The sequence below is a fragment of the Ischnura elegans genome, chromosome 5 (genome assembly GCF_921293095.1).
Source record: "Ischnura elegans chromosome 5, ioIscEleg1.1, whole genome shotgun sequence".
NCBI lineage: Eukaryota > Metazoa > Arthropoda > Insecta > Odonata > Coenagrionidae > Ischnura > Ischnura elegans.
In genome coordinates, this window is record NC_060250.1 from 85,468,044 (window position 1) to 85,488,167 (window position 20,124).

A 20,124-nucleotide genomic window follows, 5' to 3' on the forward strand; every position below is an offset into this window, starting at 1 on the left:
CTCCATACCTACATCTGGAGGGCCTTCAGCCTTTTCTCGTCCTTCTCCGTATCAGTGTCCATATTTCCACACAGTATGGCACTACTCTCCAGATAAGACTCTTTAACAGCCCTCTCTTTAAATTCTTACTTAAAGATCCTCTCATCAGCTCCTTATTCATAAATGCCTCCTTTGCTAATGCAATTCTCTTCTTGATTTACTAACTGTTGTACTCGCGTTGCCCTCCACGGTCCATTAATTGTGTGAGGTGATTTAATTTGGCAATTTTTAGACGCTCCACCCTTTGTGAACCATATGGCTCAACCACCCTCCCTCTAATCTCATATGAGATTATTCAAAATGTGTATTGAGTACATTAATCTATGATTCATTTTATTGGAGTTATTAAAAAATAATTTTTTTATTTTTTTATTGATAAATATGTTTTGCTCAATTCAACCCATTTTTCTTATAATTTTAAATTGTTTCTTGCGGAAAAAAGTTATGTGATATTTGCCTCTCTCCAACATGAGAATCAGCTTGACCCTCTCTCACTGAATGTTGCCCAAATAGTTGAACTGCTCTATCTGCTCAAGCTATTGCCCACCTACTTTTACCTATAGCCTCACATTCGCAGCTCACCTTGCTTTACTAAACCACATAACCTTCTTCTTCTTGTGATTAATCCTCATGCCATGTTCCTCACAGCACTTTTCTATCGCATCCAAAACACTGACTGGCTAATCAATGCCAGATTGTCCCCAAACCTCAAGGATTTAAAAATCATTTCCCCATTTCATAACTGCAGCATCCAAATCATTCCATGCCTCTCTTACCATCTCCTCTGTGTACTCGTAAAAAAGCAACAGCAATAGAGGACAGCCTTGCCTTACTCCTTCGGAAATGCCTGCCCACCTGATTCTCTGTCCGTCACCCTCACTTGCACTCTCTGGTCCATTTACAGATTATGAATGAGTCTGCAATCCCTCCAAAATATGTATGCCTATTATCTTAAGGATCTCCATTGACTTTACCCATACCACTATATCATTTTTTTTCAAAATCCACTCAGCAGGCAAACAGGTCCTGGTTATATTCTAGGTTTTTCTTCACTACGGACCTCTTTGCATCTTACACTTATTGCATCACAAGAAGACTTTCCTTTCCTGAAACCAAACTGATCATAGCCTAAACACTCATTTGCCCTGACTCCATTCCTATAAGTATAAAATCCTTAGCACCACTTCACTTTCATCGAGTGCAATATTAGGCTGATTGTCCTATAATCTCCACTAACAGCAAAACATTGTATCTAGAGTAAGTTTATCTACCTCATCTATCTCCCACAGGTCTACCATGAATGGAATCAAGTTAATAGTATGTACTTACATAATTGTCTCAAATTAATGGATAGTCAAGCTCACCTGTCTCAAAATCTTTTCTTTTCCCCTTATTTTGGATCTCCTCGTTATTCATTTTTCTAATATTCTTGTATTACCCCCATACAGATAAAAATGGAATGGTGTGCTTTGGTACCTGGAGAAGGCAATCAATAGCTCGGGAATCCTCAATTTGACAGACAGGTTACGGAGAAAGTAGGAGAGAAACCTAGAATTGGTATTATAGACTGCTCATGTCAAAAGATGCCCAAGGGGTCACATTTTGAATCACTACCTGGTAGATGGAATGCATTAAATTTGAACTTACATTACTCATATTATTTCATGATTGGCTTTGGTATGTACCTTAAAAATAGCACTATCAACAATGCATGAAATCACATTACAATAAATTGGATAATTTATCGAGAAAGTCATTTTATTTGCATTTATTTATGAATTATTAACTTGAATTATTTGTTGAAAATAAAATTTTATCAAATTTCATCCCTATGTGAACACTTGAGAAACAAAATGTGATATTTTTGTGAGAAACCTAACCGCAAGGAAAGCGAAGAAGAATTAACCTCTTTCTACTAGGTCCTAGACAGATAAATTTGATGGGGGATGTGGAGAGGTTCACTTCAGGCTGTATCAACCAAACATTTTGGGAGAGGTTTACACCCTGTGACATGCCCTGCTCAAAGAGGCTTGCCTTCACCATGATCCAAAATTCTCATTGTAGCATAGGAAAACTTTCACTAATTTCATCACCAAAAATTTACACATGCTAGAAATGCTACATCTCTTATTAGATTTAAATTGTTACATAAATTTAAAGACCACTTTCTATAATTTTAATTGTCAATGTAGATAGCTATTAACAGGCACATGATGGATTGAGAGAATGAAACTAGTTTACTAAGACAAAGAAAGAATTTTGGTAGTCGTGATTTGAAATAAGGAAACAAAGAGAAGGGTAAAAATAGGTAAGTAAAAGAATGAAAAAATGCATTGATTTTTAAGAACAACTTCGAAAAGTACTTTTAATAAAGTTTCATACATGACACATGATACAGATTTGATTTTACCAAACTGTCATCAGTCTTATTACGCAGCAATGCTAATAAAGCTCGCCCAGTGAAAATATGATGCATGATGGAATGATCAAAACTAAAATAATGCTCTTATTAAATACTAATATATATTGTATATTATAAGTTAATGATTAACATTAAATACAATTATGTAAATATGAATAAGTATCTTCATATGAAAAAAATTAAGTATGCAGTACACTTAAAGTTGAGACCACAACATTGCATCTATGAGTTAAGTACAATGATACTTCAAATCCTTCTAAATAATCACAGATCAATTGTATATGTCCACATCTTAATTTTAAATTACATATGAAATCTTGAAAATTATGAAAAACAGAATGGAATGGGAGAGATCTTCTTAGCAGAGGTCTGCTCACACCCAGCATTCATACTTCAGGTAGGCTTTGAGACGAATTGGGATTTCACAAAGGTCCACTTCATCAGCACTGAATTTCTGCCGTGTTGCAACCCTTGAAAGATGAAGCAGGCTGGGAACTTCTTGTGAGATTCCATAAAATACCACGTTTCCTTTGGCAGAGCTGGAGAAAAAGATTGAAGATTTAATAAAAATAAAAGAAATAAATAAAAAAATAAGCATTCCTCTGTAACAATGATATAAACCAACATACACATACATCATAAACCACGCAAAAAATTCTTATTCCAAAATGTATGCCTAACTGGGGTAGCAAAAACTGAAACGATGATTGGCATGCTGAGTGGTAAAAGCTACCTTATTGCCTCTGAAGGAGTCTAATGCCTGATTTACAATGGGTTGTAAGCATCAAGCACAGGGTTGCAAAGATTTATGCACCCAGAGAGGAAATAAGGAGCAAAATAATCATTACAAGTTTTCCTGGATATCAGACAATTACTTATAACACTTATTTTTTAACAGAGCGCGACCTAGGTTTCAATGAATTATCATCATCTTCAGGCGCAAATGATAATAATTCATTGAAACCCGGGTCGTGCTCTGATAAAAAATAAGTGGTATAAGTAATTATCTGATATCCAGGAAACCTTATAATGGAATACCACAAAGTAAATCAAGAATTAGTGAAAATAATCATTAGCCATGACTGAGATTCGAACCCAGATCTCTAAATTTCTGGTCGAGCGTACCACCAGCAAACTGCCAAACCATCACAAGTCACAAGGAATTTCCAAGGGGGATTCTAAACAAACAAGTTCTATGCTCCACCAGTCCACATTGTAGCACAGGTGACAAGAGAATAGCCACCGAAAGACCTCATCAAGCCACTGTTGGAAGTAAAAAACCATGTCACTTCATGAATAACTTACTTGACCAGTTCAAATTCAAGTCACATGATTCTTTTGCAGAAAATTTACTCTTTGACGTTTAAGCAACTTCACTTTCAACAAATATTCTGGATTTAAACAAGGATTTAAGTTGAGTTTTACCTCACAGCTAAGCTAGTTCCCGAGGGTGAAAACTGACAAGATAACATTTCATCCTCCTGAACAGCAATGGCTTCGGGATCTATGCCTCCCAGCAAGTTCCAAAACCTGACAAACCTTAAGTTGGGAGGAAACAAGATCAAGATTAAATTAGAATCTGTCAAGAGGAGACATGAGAAAGAGACTTCATCAAAAATTCAACAGTGCATTCTTCAAAAATCCTTTCCTCCATACTTACCCATCATCAGCCACAGTTGCAAGGTAATTACCATCTCTACTGAAAGAAACACCATGCACCCATGCACCATTGGCACCAGATGCAAAAATGGGTCGCGGAGGTGGATGGAGGTGAAATAAGATTCGAACCACTTTCCCTGTGGCAGAAAATAATAAAATGTCAGATGGATTACAAATGAAAAATTAAGATTAGATAAGATGCACATGATTTCAAACATTGCACAACAAAGCACAGATTTTTGAGTAGTACACTACTTTAAAATAATAAAAGTTAAAAAATTGTCTGCACACGATTCTCAAATTTTATTACAGGTTGCTAGTAATATTTAAAATTGGCGAGAATTGTTTATGAAGAGCATAAATAAAATTCTTTACTAAAAATATTTTTGTACCACCACACTGCAATAAAATATTGGATAAATGCTTTTCAAAGGCACCAGGTAACCCTCATCTCACAATTCACTAACTTTATACACATTTCAAACTTCATTACATCATCCCACCAGCAAACTGCCAAACCATCGCAAGTCAAAAGGAATTTCCAAGGGGCATTCTAAACAAACAAGTTCTATGCTCCACCAGTCCATATTGTAGCACAAGTGACAAGAGAATATCATCAAAGTTTGATCACACTGGTGCACTTTATCAGTTTTTTTTATATTTTATACTCAATTCCATTTAGTCATCATTCTCAAAAAAATTAGGCAGGTGTGATGCTAACAATAAATATTTTGCAAAGAATAGTTTGCTACACACATAAGCTTAAAAAAAATCAAAATCATCATTTTTCTTCAAAGACCTTTCAGCTAAATATGATCATCGTCAATGCCATGACCGTTAGCATCATTTCATAATCATTCTAAGCTTTTATCTCCGGCTTCTAATAGCATAAGAGCCAATTCTTAAAGCAGAGGCCTATGTTTCTGGGTCACCACTCCAGAAGTTATCAAACATGTCTGGTCCACAAAGTCAAAGTACCATATGTATATTCTTTTCAGTCAGTTTTTGGTAATCTCTTATTGGTGGCTATATTTTTCACTTTTTCTCATCAATTTTAATTTACTTGATATAGTGGCTTCCACAGGTTATTTAGGGCAAAGGATGAGACCAAATTTAATTCAAACCATCAAAAACCAGAGCAATAAAGAGACATTAGGGTTTTGGTTTGCTTTGAATGCATGCATCAATCCAGAAATAGAAAATTATACATCATTTCTCACCAATTCATTCCACCACAGTGAATTTTCTACATTTAATTGTTGTTACATGAAATTCTCATAGTGGTATGAACCCACAAAACTCACCGGTATGAGTATCCCACAGAATGACACGGGAATCAAATGATGCGGTGGCTAATAGTGCTGAATCTGGAGTGAACTGAGCAGCTACAACAGTGTTCTGATGGCCTTCAAGGCGACACTGGACTTTGTAATTGTCATTGGCATTCCAGATTATAGCCTACATTTCAATAATTTGGTAAAAAGGAAAGGGAAAACAAGGAAATCCTTTAGCATCACATCAAGAAGAGAAGTATTATAACAAATCCATAGAAATTGAGAATTTAAAAAATATTTAAAAATTTATTTTGATAATACAAGCTTAAAATTTCATGTTTTCTACCAATTGCAACAAAACAAAGTGTCAGACAGAGATTTTAATTTCAATTAGAATGAAAGTACATAGTTCAAAATCTGATGAGAATTGAGTAAAAATAGGTTTAGTAGCAGCAAAAAACAAACGACATCAGACTTTCAAATGAGATATCTAAATGAGTTATTAATGCAATTAAATAGACTTTTACATTTCCGTGACATGTATACTAAAGTTACTTGGAAATGGAATAAATATCTTTGAATTGGAATATTAATGTATTGTTGTGCGATATGAGAAAGCATTGAAGAAAGCTGAAGCAATAGTTTTATTGATGAATGAAATTTACTTTTCTAAAAGTCAAAGTAGGTTTATTCATGAGGAAGTTTTAAAAAGATCCAAGCTTTATTGATGACGAGGTAGTGAAACAGTCCTCCATTACCATATAACTTATATAATCCAAATCACATACTGTAATGTGACAATGTGTTTTACAACTGATATTGTTTTAGCTTTCCCTTGCCAGCCGCAGCAGCAAAGAGAAGCTGTACAATACCACACAGTTTTTGCTTAGCAATAAGAAGCTGTAAATTTCATAAACAGTTTGAAATGGACAAGAATTTTCAAAAGTACTGTTTCACACCTCAAATTCATTAAATTGTATTCATTCATAAATTGTCACTCCCTCCATTCCACCTTAATTCGTTGCAAATGCATATGCATTTGATTCACTATTTGAGGTATACAATAAGCAATTCCCATTAAAAAAATTCTGTTTCCTTTTACTTTGTAATTAACCAATGCCCACTTTTAACAATAACCACATAAGAGTACTTAACCTAGGACTGTTAGTGTAAATACTCATAAAAGAAGTGCATACCACAACACATCAGTAAAATGCATGCAATGGGATAAACAGGTTCATAAGAATAACACAGCTACAATTATTGGTAAACAGTTCTTTTTTAACATCACCAGAATAATAAGTAATTATTTACTTACAGCTTCAATACGCAAAAAGGAAGGAGGCCACATCCCAGAGGGGTGTGTTAAGGGGTGTGAATGGGAGTAAAGCCTTTTATGTGTACATATATAATAGGGTGGTCTGGGAGATGATGGAATGACAGGGAGGATTGAGGAGAAGGGCAAATTAAGGAAATGATAGTTGATAGACTGTCTAGTAAAAATGTACACTGGTGAATGTGATAACAAAACTTCAATTGATTGATTCACCATGTATGGATGGGCTTTCTTACACTTTGGGGTCTGACCTTTCTGAGCATAACACCAGGAGAGCCCTCAAAGGTTAGGCTCCAAAGAATAGAAAGGACCCAGCCCACCAATCCACCCCTAAGGGTTTCAGCCCACCCAAATCCCATTTAGTCTTTCAATTTTCCTCAAGTATGTTTTCCCTCTTTAAGAGCACTATCGGCCATATTCTTAGTCAACCCTACATATCCGCCCCTACATGCATTTCTCACTCTACCCTACATAAGTGGTGGGGGGGGGGGTGATTCTGTCGTCAAGTTCTCTTATATGACATAGTTGATGGCACAGCACCAGTTTTCCACTGTGGTTGCGTAATGAGACTTAACTAAAAAACTAAGAAAAGACGTCTGATAATTTTCGGGCACATTGTTAGGGCAACGGCTCAAGGTAAATAAACAGTCGGTGTTGTCCATCAGGTCGTGTCGGTACATTGATTATGGCTGCAAATACTCTCATACAGAGTCAAAAGTAGAATCATATTGTCTTTTAATTACTTCAAAAGCGGTATCTTTGAGATAGTGATAAGTACATGGCAAATATGATCATTGACGTGAGAACTTACATTGCATCATCAAAGGTTCGTCATTTGCTTTTACTTTCCATAGTTAAGTTCATTATGTGGCAAATAGCGGCATGAAAATATGTTTTCTATGGTTGTATGTAAACGATATTGGTTTCTCAAAAGCGTACCAAGTGCCAAACATGAAAAATATTAATATATATCCACAGAAACAAGGTGATGGATACCACTATATGTATTATACTTATTATACTTCAGCCAATTTTTTTATTTATTTCACTTGATGGACATAATAAGGTAATATTATTACCTTTCTGCTGTGTTAGTGTACATTTTAAAATGGCTTGTGTGAGCTCGTCTCCCTTAATATCCATTGTAACGTAGATTCTTTAATCGAAGTGATCTGCGGACGACATTTGGTCGCCATGTTTATGTAGGCTGTAGGGCTGGTTCGGGTACCCTACATCAAGTAGGGCCCGTTTAGTTCCAAAAACGACCATGTTTAAGGCTTGATGTGGCGTATGTAGGGCAAGATTGGTTTATGTAGGGGCTGATGACGTATCCTGGGTCGGTTGCCCCTACAGGGTCGACTAAGAATACAGGCCTATATGTCAAATTTCCAAGCCAAAAAGGGTTCAAACTTAATCAGAGGAATTGCATGCATGTATAAATTTTCTGGCAATAGTAGTATATCGCAGACATACATGTTCCAGCAAATGTTGCAGCAATTAAGTACGTATAACAGAATGCAATATTTTAATTGAACTATACCCATGAAATTAACTGAGGAGGATTGACTTAAAGTTCATCCAGTAAAGCAACTATCCATATTAACTGGGGGAAAGCCATTACGAATAACTGAAAAAAAAACAGATAACCCATTCATTATCATTTTTCTAGCAGTTTTGAACTCAGTTTTCACATCAAACCCTGTATGAGCCTCGATCCATTCCATTTTGTAGCTTGTTTTAAGGGAAAGGAGGACTAGGGTAGAGAGTAGGAAGTATAAAAGAGGAGAAAGGGAATGTTTTGATGGAATTCATGGATTGATAATCTACCAAATTGTTCATTGAATAGTTGACTATTAACAATCTACTGAATGATGAAAAACAAAAACACTAATTAGCACACAAAAGAGACAACTATGAACTAAACCTACATAAAAGAGTTGTTCTTGGGTGTCCTGCATATCAGCATCACATATATGGACCAACAAGTATTGTTCTTCATCTTAGCTTGTTTTGTAACTTATATTCCTATACCACCAATCTTGGTTAGCATATGGACAAATCTAGATCAAAAAATTTAATAGTTTGGTATCAAAGGGCATAGATTTTTTTTATTCTTGGGAGGGTTATGAATGTTAGACCCTCAATGAAGTTTGAGATTATTTTTAGAAATATCCTCAACACCAGTTTGGAATAAAAAACATATAATACAAAAATGTAGTGTTTATGATTTTGGAGTATAGGTCATGATTTAAATTAAATACACTTTTTGCCAACATTTCTGAGATTTATTCTCCTTCCTCAGGGCTCTTAATTATGATGAATGTTTACAAAGAAAATAAAGAAAATAAATTAATTAAGTGGTTACAAAAATTTTGAATACAATTGTGCAGTACAAATTCATTGGTAAATTAAAAATTGTGAACAGAATTAAACAACATACCTGTGATAGAAAATTTTCGTTACTAGGCTAATCATGGTTACTAATAAATATTGATTCATTTGTTAACAAATGGTATCTAAATTATACTAAACAATTCTAATTTCGATGAATTAAATAATAATAAATTTTACTTAGGTGTTGTTTAATTCTGTTCACAATTTTTAATTTACCAATGAATTTGTACTGCACAATTGTATTCAAAATTTTTGTAACCACTTAATTAATTTATTTTCTTTATTTTCTTTGTAAACATTCATCATAATTAAGAGCCCTGAGGAAGGAGAATAAATCTCAGAAACGTTGGCAAAAAGTGTATTTAATTTAAATCATGACCTATACTCCAAAATCATAAACACTACATTGTTGTAATAATAAGGAAGGTCAGGAGAAGAAACTGTATTCATATAATACAAAACTTATAATCCGTTAAAAATATGAAATAATGGATAGGGTAAAAAAATTTCAATTGTGCAATTCCACAGGAACATGTGTGGCCATTGTATATTAATAGGGAGCATATGTTTTATTTACTATGTAGTTCTTAATGACACCTTTTACCACTTAATATATACATGGCCTAGCTGTTAACAGCTTCAGTAATTTAAACAATTACTAAAGCTGTTAAGTAAAAAAAGCTGGGAAAAGTAAAACTATTATTGTGCTTCATTTTAGGCTATTCAAAGGCAGAAACTAAAAAATTAACTTAAGTGCAAAAAATCCACAGAGGAAAAATCATTCCCCTTGACCGGGATTCGAACCCGGATCCCTCGATTTCTGGCCGAGTGCTTTAGCCAGTTAAGCTACCGAGGCATCACTCTCCCCTGTGGAAATTTGTGGACTATACCGGACAAGGTGGTATGGACTGCTGAGCATATGATGCGACTAGCAGTCCAGGTCGTGGGCATGGCACCACAGCCGGAGAGCAAAGCCCGAACTTTGAACACTAGAGGTGTTCGCTCTGGACTTATTTAAGTGTACCGGGACTAGCCACGGTGATAACTTTTTACGGAGTCACCCACAATGCACAAATAGTGCGAAAAATCCACAGAGGAAAAATCATTCGCCTTGACTGGCATTCGAACCCGGATCCCTCGATTTCCGGCCGAGTGCTTTAGCCAGTTAAGCTACCGAGGCGTCATTCTCCCCTGTGGAAATTTGTGGACTATACCGGACAAGGTGGTATGGACTGCTGAGCATATGATGCGACTAACAGTCCAGGTCGTGCGCATGGCGCCACAGCCGGAGAGCAAAGCCCGAACTTAACTTAAGTGTAATACACATGTAATGATGATTTGATTCAACACTTGGAATTGGTGACCACTAACATTCATAATAGGGATAACTATTTTCAGTTTATAACATACCAGCTATACTATAGCTACTCATAACTTATTGTTAAGCATACTAAGCAAAATAGAGTAAAAAACTTTAACACAATATTTATAAATACCAACATTCACACATACTACTTAGAGTATAGAGTATTCATCATATATTAGAGTATGCATAGTCCACAGCAAACAGCCATCAGGATCACATTAACACATCTTCGGTAATGAATTGAATAATTTTTAGTGTAAACACTGAAAATGATGATTGAGTTAAGCTAACTAAGAACCTTATTCAAACAAAATTTTCGGTAAGAGTATATTTAGGACTTCAATGAAACATTCAATATCATATTCCCTCAGCTGCATAAAAAATAGATCCATACACCTTTTGAGTTTTTTTTTTCTAAGGAGCTTCAGCAATTGCAATGTACACCTAGTGTTAGAGAGCTAAATGAAGGCTTCTGGCAACTGTGCAAACATGAGGAAAAATCTCATCCATTTCCTAATTCAGGGCCTCTTTCCGATTACAAATTGAGCATCCCACATTCATTCTGACCCATGGTTAACCCAGGGTAAAATTGTTTGCCTTTACCTTAGCTTTAGGGATAAATTCCCCACCCCCTGGATCTGCTACTGATACACAAGGATTGTAAGTTCTGCCACAAACTCCAAAAATTGACTCTTAAGATCCATACTCATTCATAGCACACACTAAACTATCTACAGTTCACTCAAGATTATCCGGGCTAATGATGGGGAGAGATGGCACGAATAATCGGAAAACATAGATAATCCAAACGCTCACTTAAATTTCTTGCAATGTTCATAATTTACCTAAAACAAACAATATATTTTTAATATAATTTTTGGTTTTTTTCCCCGCGAACAATTTCAGTGAAGTTTTCTCGGGTTTCAAGGAGAAATGGAGGACCTGACCCGGTGTGAATCCCGAGAAAACTTCACTGCAATACATTTTTACTTATGCGGTTATTCTGTTATTTTAGGGTACTTCCTGGACTCAATGAGAGCTTTCTTCGCCAGTTCACTATCTTTTTAGCGGCAATAAAATGGTTGTACTCTTATTATTAATGCTCCATGTAAGGGCTGGTTTCGAAAACCATACATCGGTGGCTGTGAGATCACGGATATAGAAAAATGGTTTGCACGAATGCTTCAAAATGACTGCTCGACATCGGTAACTACATTGTCAGGCACCACACCACGTAGTCGCGTCACACACAAGTTGCCCGGGTTGCAACTGCTGAAGGACGTGTATCCGTGATCATGGAGCGTGGTCGCGCACAGCGAGGCTTGGAAAACAGGGATACGGTGCTCCCGTGAATGCAGCTAGCACACAATCACTTCAGTTTTACGAAGAGGATTCTAACGGAAATAATAAGCCCAGTGTATCCTAGCATTAATGCAGTAATTCCGATGATTTTGCGTCCGATATTTTTTTTTTATTAACCCCACAGAAAAAATTAAGCGAGAGTGAAAATCATGCATGGATAATCCGCAACCCAGATAAACCAAAGCCAGATAATCGGGAGTCTGCTATACTTAATTTCCAACCCCAAGCTAATGATTAAGTCCCTGTAAACAAGCTTATCAATTCAGTATAGTGGCCTGGCTATGAAATGATATTCCTTCATCCCTAATTGTTGCTACTTAAATTTGCCAAAAAAGCAAGAAAGGTATGGGAATTAGGAAGTAATAACATAAAATTTGGAGGAAACTTAGATCGGGTATTACATATGGCAAGAACATTGAACACCATAGTATACAAGCATTCAGAATGAGAAAACAAAAACACCTAGATGGAGTCAGTATTACAAATTTTGATTCACATTTTAAATAATTCCTCAAAACATTTCCAAGGAGTGAATAGTGTAATTCTGTGGATATATGTTATCACTTTCTCATATTCTCACTCATCTCAATATTCTATGCATAAATATGCATGAAACCATGAATGCCTTATTATAACTATGTACTATGCAACACAAGATATCTTGAATGAGAGCTGAACACGATCATGAAATTAAGCTACTCACAAATCCCAGGCAGTATCTACTCCATCAAACATATGCACCACAATTTATAGCTATCTCACCCCAATTTGGTTAATAGCGGAACAAGCATTTTTAAGCTTACTACTTCAACTCACCCCAGCTTTGCTGAGAAACCAGAAAAACATGCTTTCTTATGATTTACGGGAAAAAGACAGTAAAAATATAATGAAGTCATCAGGGTCAAAGAGACATCAGTAGGTGATAATTTTGTTTTTCCAAAGTGGTAAAAAAAAAGAACATTTTTCAACAGTCTTACACAAGTGATGCCATTGACACCATTTTTTAGGACCACCGCACAGACACATCATCCTCCTCAAACATGCTTTTTTAAATATTTAACCCTTTCACAGCGGCGTACTCCACGGAAACCTACCCGTCACATGCGTAAGCGCATGGCTGGGAGGATGTAAAGACACGTTCACAGCAGCCTGCCGTACGAACGTACCAGGTGAGTTCACAGCAGTGAAAGGGGTTAGATGCTAAAACTTAGCAAATCACAAAGAGGTGGGATAGCAAAGAGCATGCTCAAGGGAGAAATGTTGTTAACAGATAACTTCCACCACAGAAAATTGAGCACATGTAGGAGTGTATGAAATAACTTGTCCCTTAAAATCCTCGAATGCCACAAACCATGGGCCATTGAACCAACAATTGAAATGTGAAAAATGAAGAAGAAACCAACAAATATATTTTAACTCTGTAATATGATCTCAAAAGCTAATTCAAATTAAATTTGATTTCTAGTTAGATATCCCACTGCATATTTAAAAACCATACATTGACCCATACATGAAACTGTTAATTCATTTTTCCTTGTCATCACTCCATTTTGGACTTCAACAGCATGAAAATACCGATGACTCATAAGACCAATAAATCCTTAGCAATCTCAGATTCCATATTTTTAACACTTATTGAAGTAAGCCACATATGTAATAATAAACATTAATAAACAAAAATAAACAAAAAGGTGAGTAGAATTTCATAAACATAAAAAATACATCAAAACTTAACTGTTATCCTTAAAATAAATTTCCTTATTTTACGGTAAGATATAAAATATGGTACCACTTATAATGAAGTTAACAAAAAAACTCATTCTTCATGAACAAACACATAAGCAACCACGCACATGTGACTTGCACATTGCAAGGAAGACAGTCCAAGGAAAGTGGGCATTAGTAATAATTACAAAGGTGGTAAAACAGATATGGGATACCGAAAAGACATATTTCCTGTTGCATTAATGTTATTCTGCAACCATGTCAAAAAAAACCTGTAGCTAAAAGAATCAAGGTAAACATGATAAATAAGTCAATACAATTCTCAGACTATATAAGCATACCGTCATCACCATCATCATGACAAGGAACCTTCAAGTATTTTTTTGTTTGCCAATTGTGCTACAGAGCAATACACTTGCTGGCCTACAACGCTGAATGCTGGGAGCCACATGGCTACCGGCCCTGAGAAACCTGTGGAGGAGACAAGCACGTCAAGGACACAAGCGAATTCCTAGAGCAACAACTGTCATCACTGGGAGGCATAAGCTTCCATTATATCCACAATGGGCTACAAATTCAAGTCAAAACAGATATACTATTATAAAAATTTCATCAATCAAGATTGGTTAGCACATCTAGGTAATACAAACTAAAACAAAAAATTAACACCATAATTTGTGAAAAGGTACAATAATATCAGTGACAAATAAAATCACATGAGGATCACATTTTACTCGAGAGGAATGTCTCACAAGTCTTTTACCATGAAAATGACTGAAATGTCTATATTTTTTAAAGAAAAGAGGTAGATTTTTATAGATTTTACCAATCTTCACACTTCTAATTTTGAGAATATTTCAAGCCTCATCTAGGAATCCCTTGAAAACCAATCCTAGTTAAGGAAGAATTTCTTAATTTTATCATCCTGTGCCTATGCAGACTTCTTAACACCCATTTTTTTCAAGTTTTATGAGTTGGCATCACGTAATATATATACTTAACAATCAAAATTATTACTTTTTACCACTGTCACAATTGAGTTTTATCATAATTCAATCAAATTTCCTCCAACATACTTCCTTGTGGAGTTAAACCCTCAATCTCAAAAGGCCAGTCTCAATATTTGAATTTTAAATATGCATTAAATTGAAAATGCCCTTATTTTTACAGCCACGTCACTTTTATTTTTTATTTCTTGAGTCGCACATTGCCTATCAATGGCTCCAATCAGAGAATAAATAGGTACTGAGATCTTAAAAATTACCTTAAACGCTAACATTGTACAACCAATTTCTTATGAATTAGTATGATGAGCTAAGTGAAAAATACAGAAAAGGGCATTCTTGAGCTCTTACTCACTCACTACCTATCCGCAAATTCATGGGCAAAAACAGGAGGCAATGGGTATTGATATCTTCCATTAATTTTGCAGGATTCAGGATTATAGATCATCATAACATTGACACATTCCTTTTTACAATATCACTGATGAATTCACTTCGAAACCTAGGACTTTGATACATTAAATGGAATTCATAACAATGTTTCTTTTCAAATCATGGAAAAATTGATTACACTTGCAAAATTTATCTAAGCTCAACGTCAGAGAAATTTCTAACTAGAAGATGAATTTTTTGCTAGTTATATTACCAGTTCCCAGCCAGCACAAAAGATAATTTAGGTGGAAATTATTTGAGTAATTTGGGGCAATTTTACCCTTTTCATCTTTACCCTTTCTTTACCCATTAATTAATCACGTGCAGAATTGCAAACAGTGAAGTATAAAACATAAATACTGAGGCATTTACTTAATTTTATGTGCATAAGAAAAGCTTAAAGTAGAAAAATAAAGTTAAATGTATCCATAGCAAAATCTTGTGATATTTTTCAAATTATTTTTTATTTCATTCAGCAAAATTTCACATTATATACTGCACGCTATAGATGAAAGGCTGATGTCATTAACAGAAATAAAGTACTTAAAAATTACCTGGGGCCGTATTCTGTAACTCCAAACCGATCGGTGCGGCACCGATTCGTCGGGTACGACGTCACACCGACTCCCGGTAAGAAGTCGTGCGATTCTGTACGAACCCGGTCGGTGCGGCACCGACGAGAGGACGGGAGATCGTCGGTAGCCGTACCGACAGCAAAAAGGTGTTGGTACGGCCACCGACTAGTGGGTTTCATGAATCGTGGGTGCACATTGTACGTTTTATTTTGTTTTTATCTCACCACCGAGTAAATAATGAGGTTTTCTGCAATGTTATCTTTTTCTGCCCCTTCGAATACGCCTCTATAATTCACTGTGTCATCATCTATATTAATTACCTTGACAGAAATATAAGATAATGGCTAATAAAAATGAGGTTTGCTAACATATAATGACTTTCTCTCATTTATGTTACCACTTTCACTCGCTTGTAATAGGCTTTATTTCTCTCTATCATCATTTATTTGCTCCTTTGACATAAAAAAGATATTTTTGATTAAATATGAGTTTTGCCGCAATGTTATCACTGTATATCACTCTGAATAGGCGACTGTTATTTCACTCAATCATCAATTTGGCGTTTCTCTCGGCATAGAAATAAGATCTTTTTATTTAAGTATGAAGTTTGCCACCACGGTATCAGTTTCTTTCATTTGTAACGGGCAACTATATTTCATTTCATCGTCAACCATTGATTCCCTTGACGATAAAAGAAGATATTTGTTAATAAGTATGAGGTTTACCGCAATATTATCATTTTCTCTCACTTGGAATGCGCAACTTATACATATGTATTTCACCCAATCACAATTTATTTACTTCCTCGTCATTACACTTCTTTTAATTACACCCAGCTCCATATTTTTATAACAATTTCCTAACTTGTTCCTCTAATATGACATTTACATTTGAATCCTACGTTCACGTTCCATGGTATGCTATTTTCGTCTGCTACGGGTAACCTTCCGTTGATAACATTTATACGGAACTTACTTAATGACAACTATATTACCAAATCATGAATAAATAGCATTATACGGAACCAATATTTAAACAAAGAAACTACGATCTCAAGGATAGTTTCAATAATTCATTCCAGCAACAACAATCTCCATCACATACAAACTTTATTGTGATGTTGTAATATTGTTTCCTTCGATTCTGTAGGTACAGCATTACTACCACACATTATATAAGCATTGTTAACAACTTATCCAATATCGTTTATCTTAATCTAGCAATAAGTCGTAATTTCCGCAAATAAAAAGATTGAGAATGACGACAACAAACTGTGCCAATGAGTCTTCTCTTGTTTTTACCCTTCTTTCATTGGTGGAGACACGTGAAACTTCGGATATATTCGGATTTTCCCTGTTTGGGAAGGAGAGGGAACCGTACCGACTGGTTTGAAACCGACGACCTTACAGAATCGCTGAAAGTGTCGTCGTCGGTGCGGAATCCGTTGTCGGTACGGTTTGATGTCCAGTCGGTGGGCTTGAAAGGGAAACCGACCGGTGCGGCACCGACGAAATACAGAATACGGCCCCTGATTCTTTTCTAAAATACACATATGCTTCAGATAATTATTTTCGCTAAAATAATTAAATGAGAAATCAAATTCACATCTTGACGGTTGTCTACAATTGATCCTCAGTTGCAATTCGCTACTAGTGGGCCATAATGTTGGATACGAGTGGACAAATAAATAATGAAGGAGGAACATGAACACGACTGCAAGTTCCAAAGTAACGTGCCCGGCAATTATAATTTCTAACTATTACTGGAGCAAGAAGTAAACTAAACTAAGTTACATGATATAATATTGAAAATTGTAAAATATAATTCAGTGGAAAATTTAACCAGAGAGTTTCATCACTTTTTGTAGTGATGCCATGGCGAGGCAATACTTTTTTATAACCTTCATAGCTGCAATATGGTTCCCCCAACATCTGCTAAAGTATAGTGCTCTTTATTTACAGTTATTTCATTGATTTGTATCGTTGGCGATGAAAAAAGTTGGAAAAGCATATTGTTCATTGGATCCTCGTTTGAGTGACTTAGTTTCCTCATAACCATGTCCAAAGGCCTTTGGAGTGGAATATGTTGTCACCGATTGCTCAACGGAAGAAAATTAGTTCCAAGTCTAACAATGTTTCCTGGTTAAAAGAAATCATATCGGCAATTACTCTAAAAACATAGCTTTTATTTGTTTCGGTCATTTCTCTTTCAACGAGTTTGAATATTCCCATGAACCTAGGTTTTATTTTTGTAATTATTCCTCTTTCACCAAGTGGTTATTTCATTATACAGATGTCGTATTTGTATATTTAGTAAGTTTACCATCTTTAACCATAATTCTGCGCATGTAAATTAAGGGTGAAAATGGAGTAATCTATCTTATGTGCTGACTGAGTTAGTAACAGAGATTCAAAAATAGTCCAAAAGAAGAACATAGACTGTAATAAGTGATATAGACAATGTAGTTATTATGACAGAGTTAAGAAATAAATGAATTTGCTCTAAATAATTATTATGTATCAAGATGTGATATCACTTCATTTTTTTATATTTCCCATGATTAAAGGAGAATATTACTCTTCAACAGGCATGGGGATTTGAGCCTACATGAAGACATTTACGGAATATAATACGTTAAAAAAATATACTGAGAAAAAGTGGCTGGCTGTAAACCGTGCTGGCATAGGGTTATCCGTCCCTCCTATTGTGCCATCATCGGGCAATTCTCGCCGGCCGGACTGTATGAAAGGCATTGAGAAGTACGGTTATATAAACTAATCTAGTTGGGCGTGCGGCACAGCCGCAGCAAAAAAAAATCGCTCCTTGCTGTAAGGAAGAACGGGCAAAATGCTGAACAGTTCCTAAATTCACACCGGATTCAATGATACTTTTTTCAGATTATACCTACAGTTCCTCTATGCCACACCATGTAGCATCGGCCTAATCGAAAGGTGCCAAATACCATATTTGAAAATTTTGAATTATCGTCTCTCTGAAAGTTCGTAATCGAATGTGTGTGAGAAGGACTAACTCTTAAGTCCAATTTACGAGCGGATATGAGTGGGTAATCATGATTCCACAGGAATGATGCTTATTATATGATGTTGCGTGTCTATTGAAGAAAGAACCATAAATGATGCTCTTGGACACAATACAGGAGGAGAACTTAAACGTGGCACAATAATTAAAACTTAGGGTACTGTACATCCACCTAAATGCCGTTGCTTATTCGTGGACTTTGCTTGCTTTCGTGAACTTCTTAATAAAGTTTATTTTGTAACTGCCAGGACCGGGACTGAGGTTCAAAATTTCGTAATAACGTTTCTTTTACTATAGATTGGATAGGCCTTTCCATCGGGATCAACTATTTGCTTCGTAATAACGTTGTTCGTATAAACGAGAGTACTGTAGTGGGAAACAGTTTCGGCAGGTAAAGACAATTCAATTATTTAGCAAATGCATGTTTCGCTCGAAGCATACCTTGGAAATATTGCTGGATTAAGGGTGTTCATGGATTAGAGAATTCCAGATTGGGGGTGCTCAACTGTACTTACATCCAATTTTTTAACTCCCAACATTTAAAATATTTTACAGGGACAAGAAAGCGAGAATAATTAATACCATTGAGATTTCTCCTAAAAATTGCTTTCATAATATTTGCAAGGAATAAAAAAAATTGAGATTGATCATAAAAATTCATCATTCTTTTTATCAAAGATTACAGGTTGAATCGCTCAAATGTAAGGTCTAATCTGCCATTTGCACAACTCTTGATGTTCTTACAGAAAATATAATAAATGACCACTATTAAAGGCAAATGTGATGATGTATGCATAAATTAGGCAGTGGCACAAAACTGTAATGACGATGATAATATGGTTGTGATAAGTGCATCGTAAGAAATTGGCTTATTAGGAGTGTACCAGTCCACAGATTGTATCACTGCAGGGAAGAGCACAAATGCTAGGTGAAGCACTGCAGAGGAATATATAGCTTAAATTTGACAAGCTCGTGCACTTAGTCATTCAACCTGAAGGTTGGTTTGGATACATGAGGGTAGAGCTCACCCCAAACTAAGCCACAGGCATGTGAATTTCACACATTCAGGGTAGGAGGGCTAGTTCCATTCCCTGGGCCACCTTGCACTTTGATTATTTTGTTTGGGGTGCACAAAGGCTTCACCCAGGACTTGAACCCAGGACCCCTCAATCAGCAGCCAAGCGCTCTACCCACTAGTATACCATGCTCCCTTCATAAGCTAAGAATCTCCATTACAGCATTAACAGATAACAGGCTCAATTGATGTAGCATAAAGAATCCATTCTGTTCTCAAAGGCCATTTTGAAAAGTCAAACTTCCAACAAGACCATATATCAGTGGTAGACATTTAATGCATAAATAACTGAAAAAATAAGTGTAAGCATCACATATTCTAAAAAAAAACATTAAATTTAGAGGAAATAGTTTTCAACTGAAAAAAGCAATCGGAAAATGTTACATAGAAGTAACATATTAAGTTTTATGTTTCAATTCCTC

The 20,124-nt window shown here is 35.6% G+C and overlaps 1 protein-coding gene across 4 annotated transcripts in view; it reads right to left on the reverse strand.

Moving 5' to 3' along the window:
• Window positions 1–2,372: 2,372 nt before the first annotated feature.
• LOC124159164 (WD repeat and SOCS box-containing protein 1-like) overlaps window positions 2,373–20,124 on the reverse strand; it is a 34,029-nt gene continuing 16,277 nt past the window's right edge. For all 4 annotated transcript variants that reach the window (XM_046534779.1, XM_046534777.1, XM_046534778.1 and 1 more), the window contains exons 7-10: window positions 5,425–5,578; window positions 4,122–4,257; window positions 3,887–4,000; window positions 2,373–3,000 (exon numbers count right to left, since the gene is read on the reverse strand). In XM_046534779.1, the coding sequence (XP_046390735.1) occupies window positions 2,835–3,000; window positions 3,887–4,000; window positions 4,122–4,257; window positions 5,425–5,578 (570 nt within the window). In that variant the 3' untranslated portion in view covers window positions 2,373–2,834. The remainder of the gene's footprint in view (window positions 3,001–3,886; window positions 4,001–4,121; window positions 4,258–5,424; window positions 5,579–20,124) is intronic.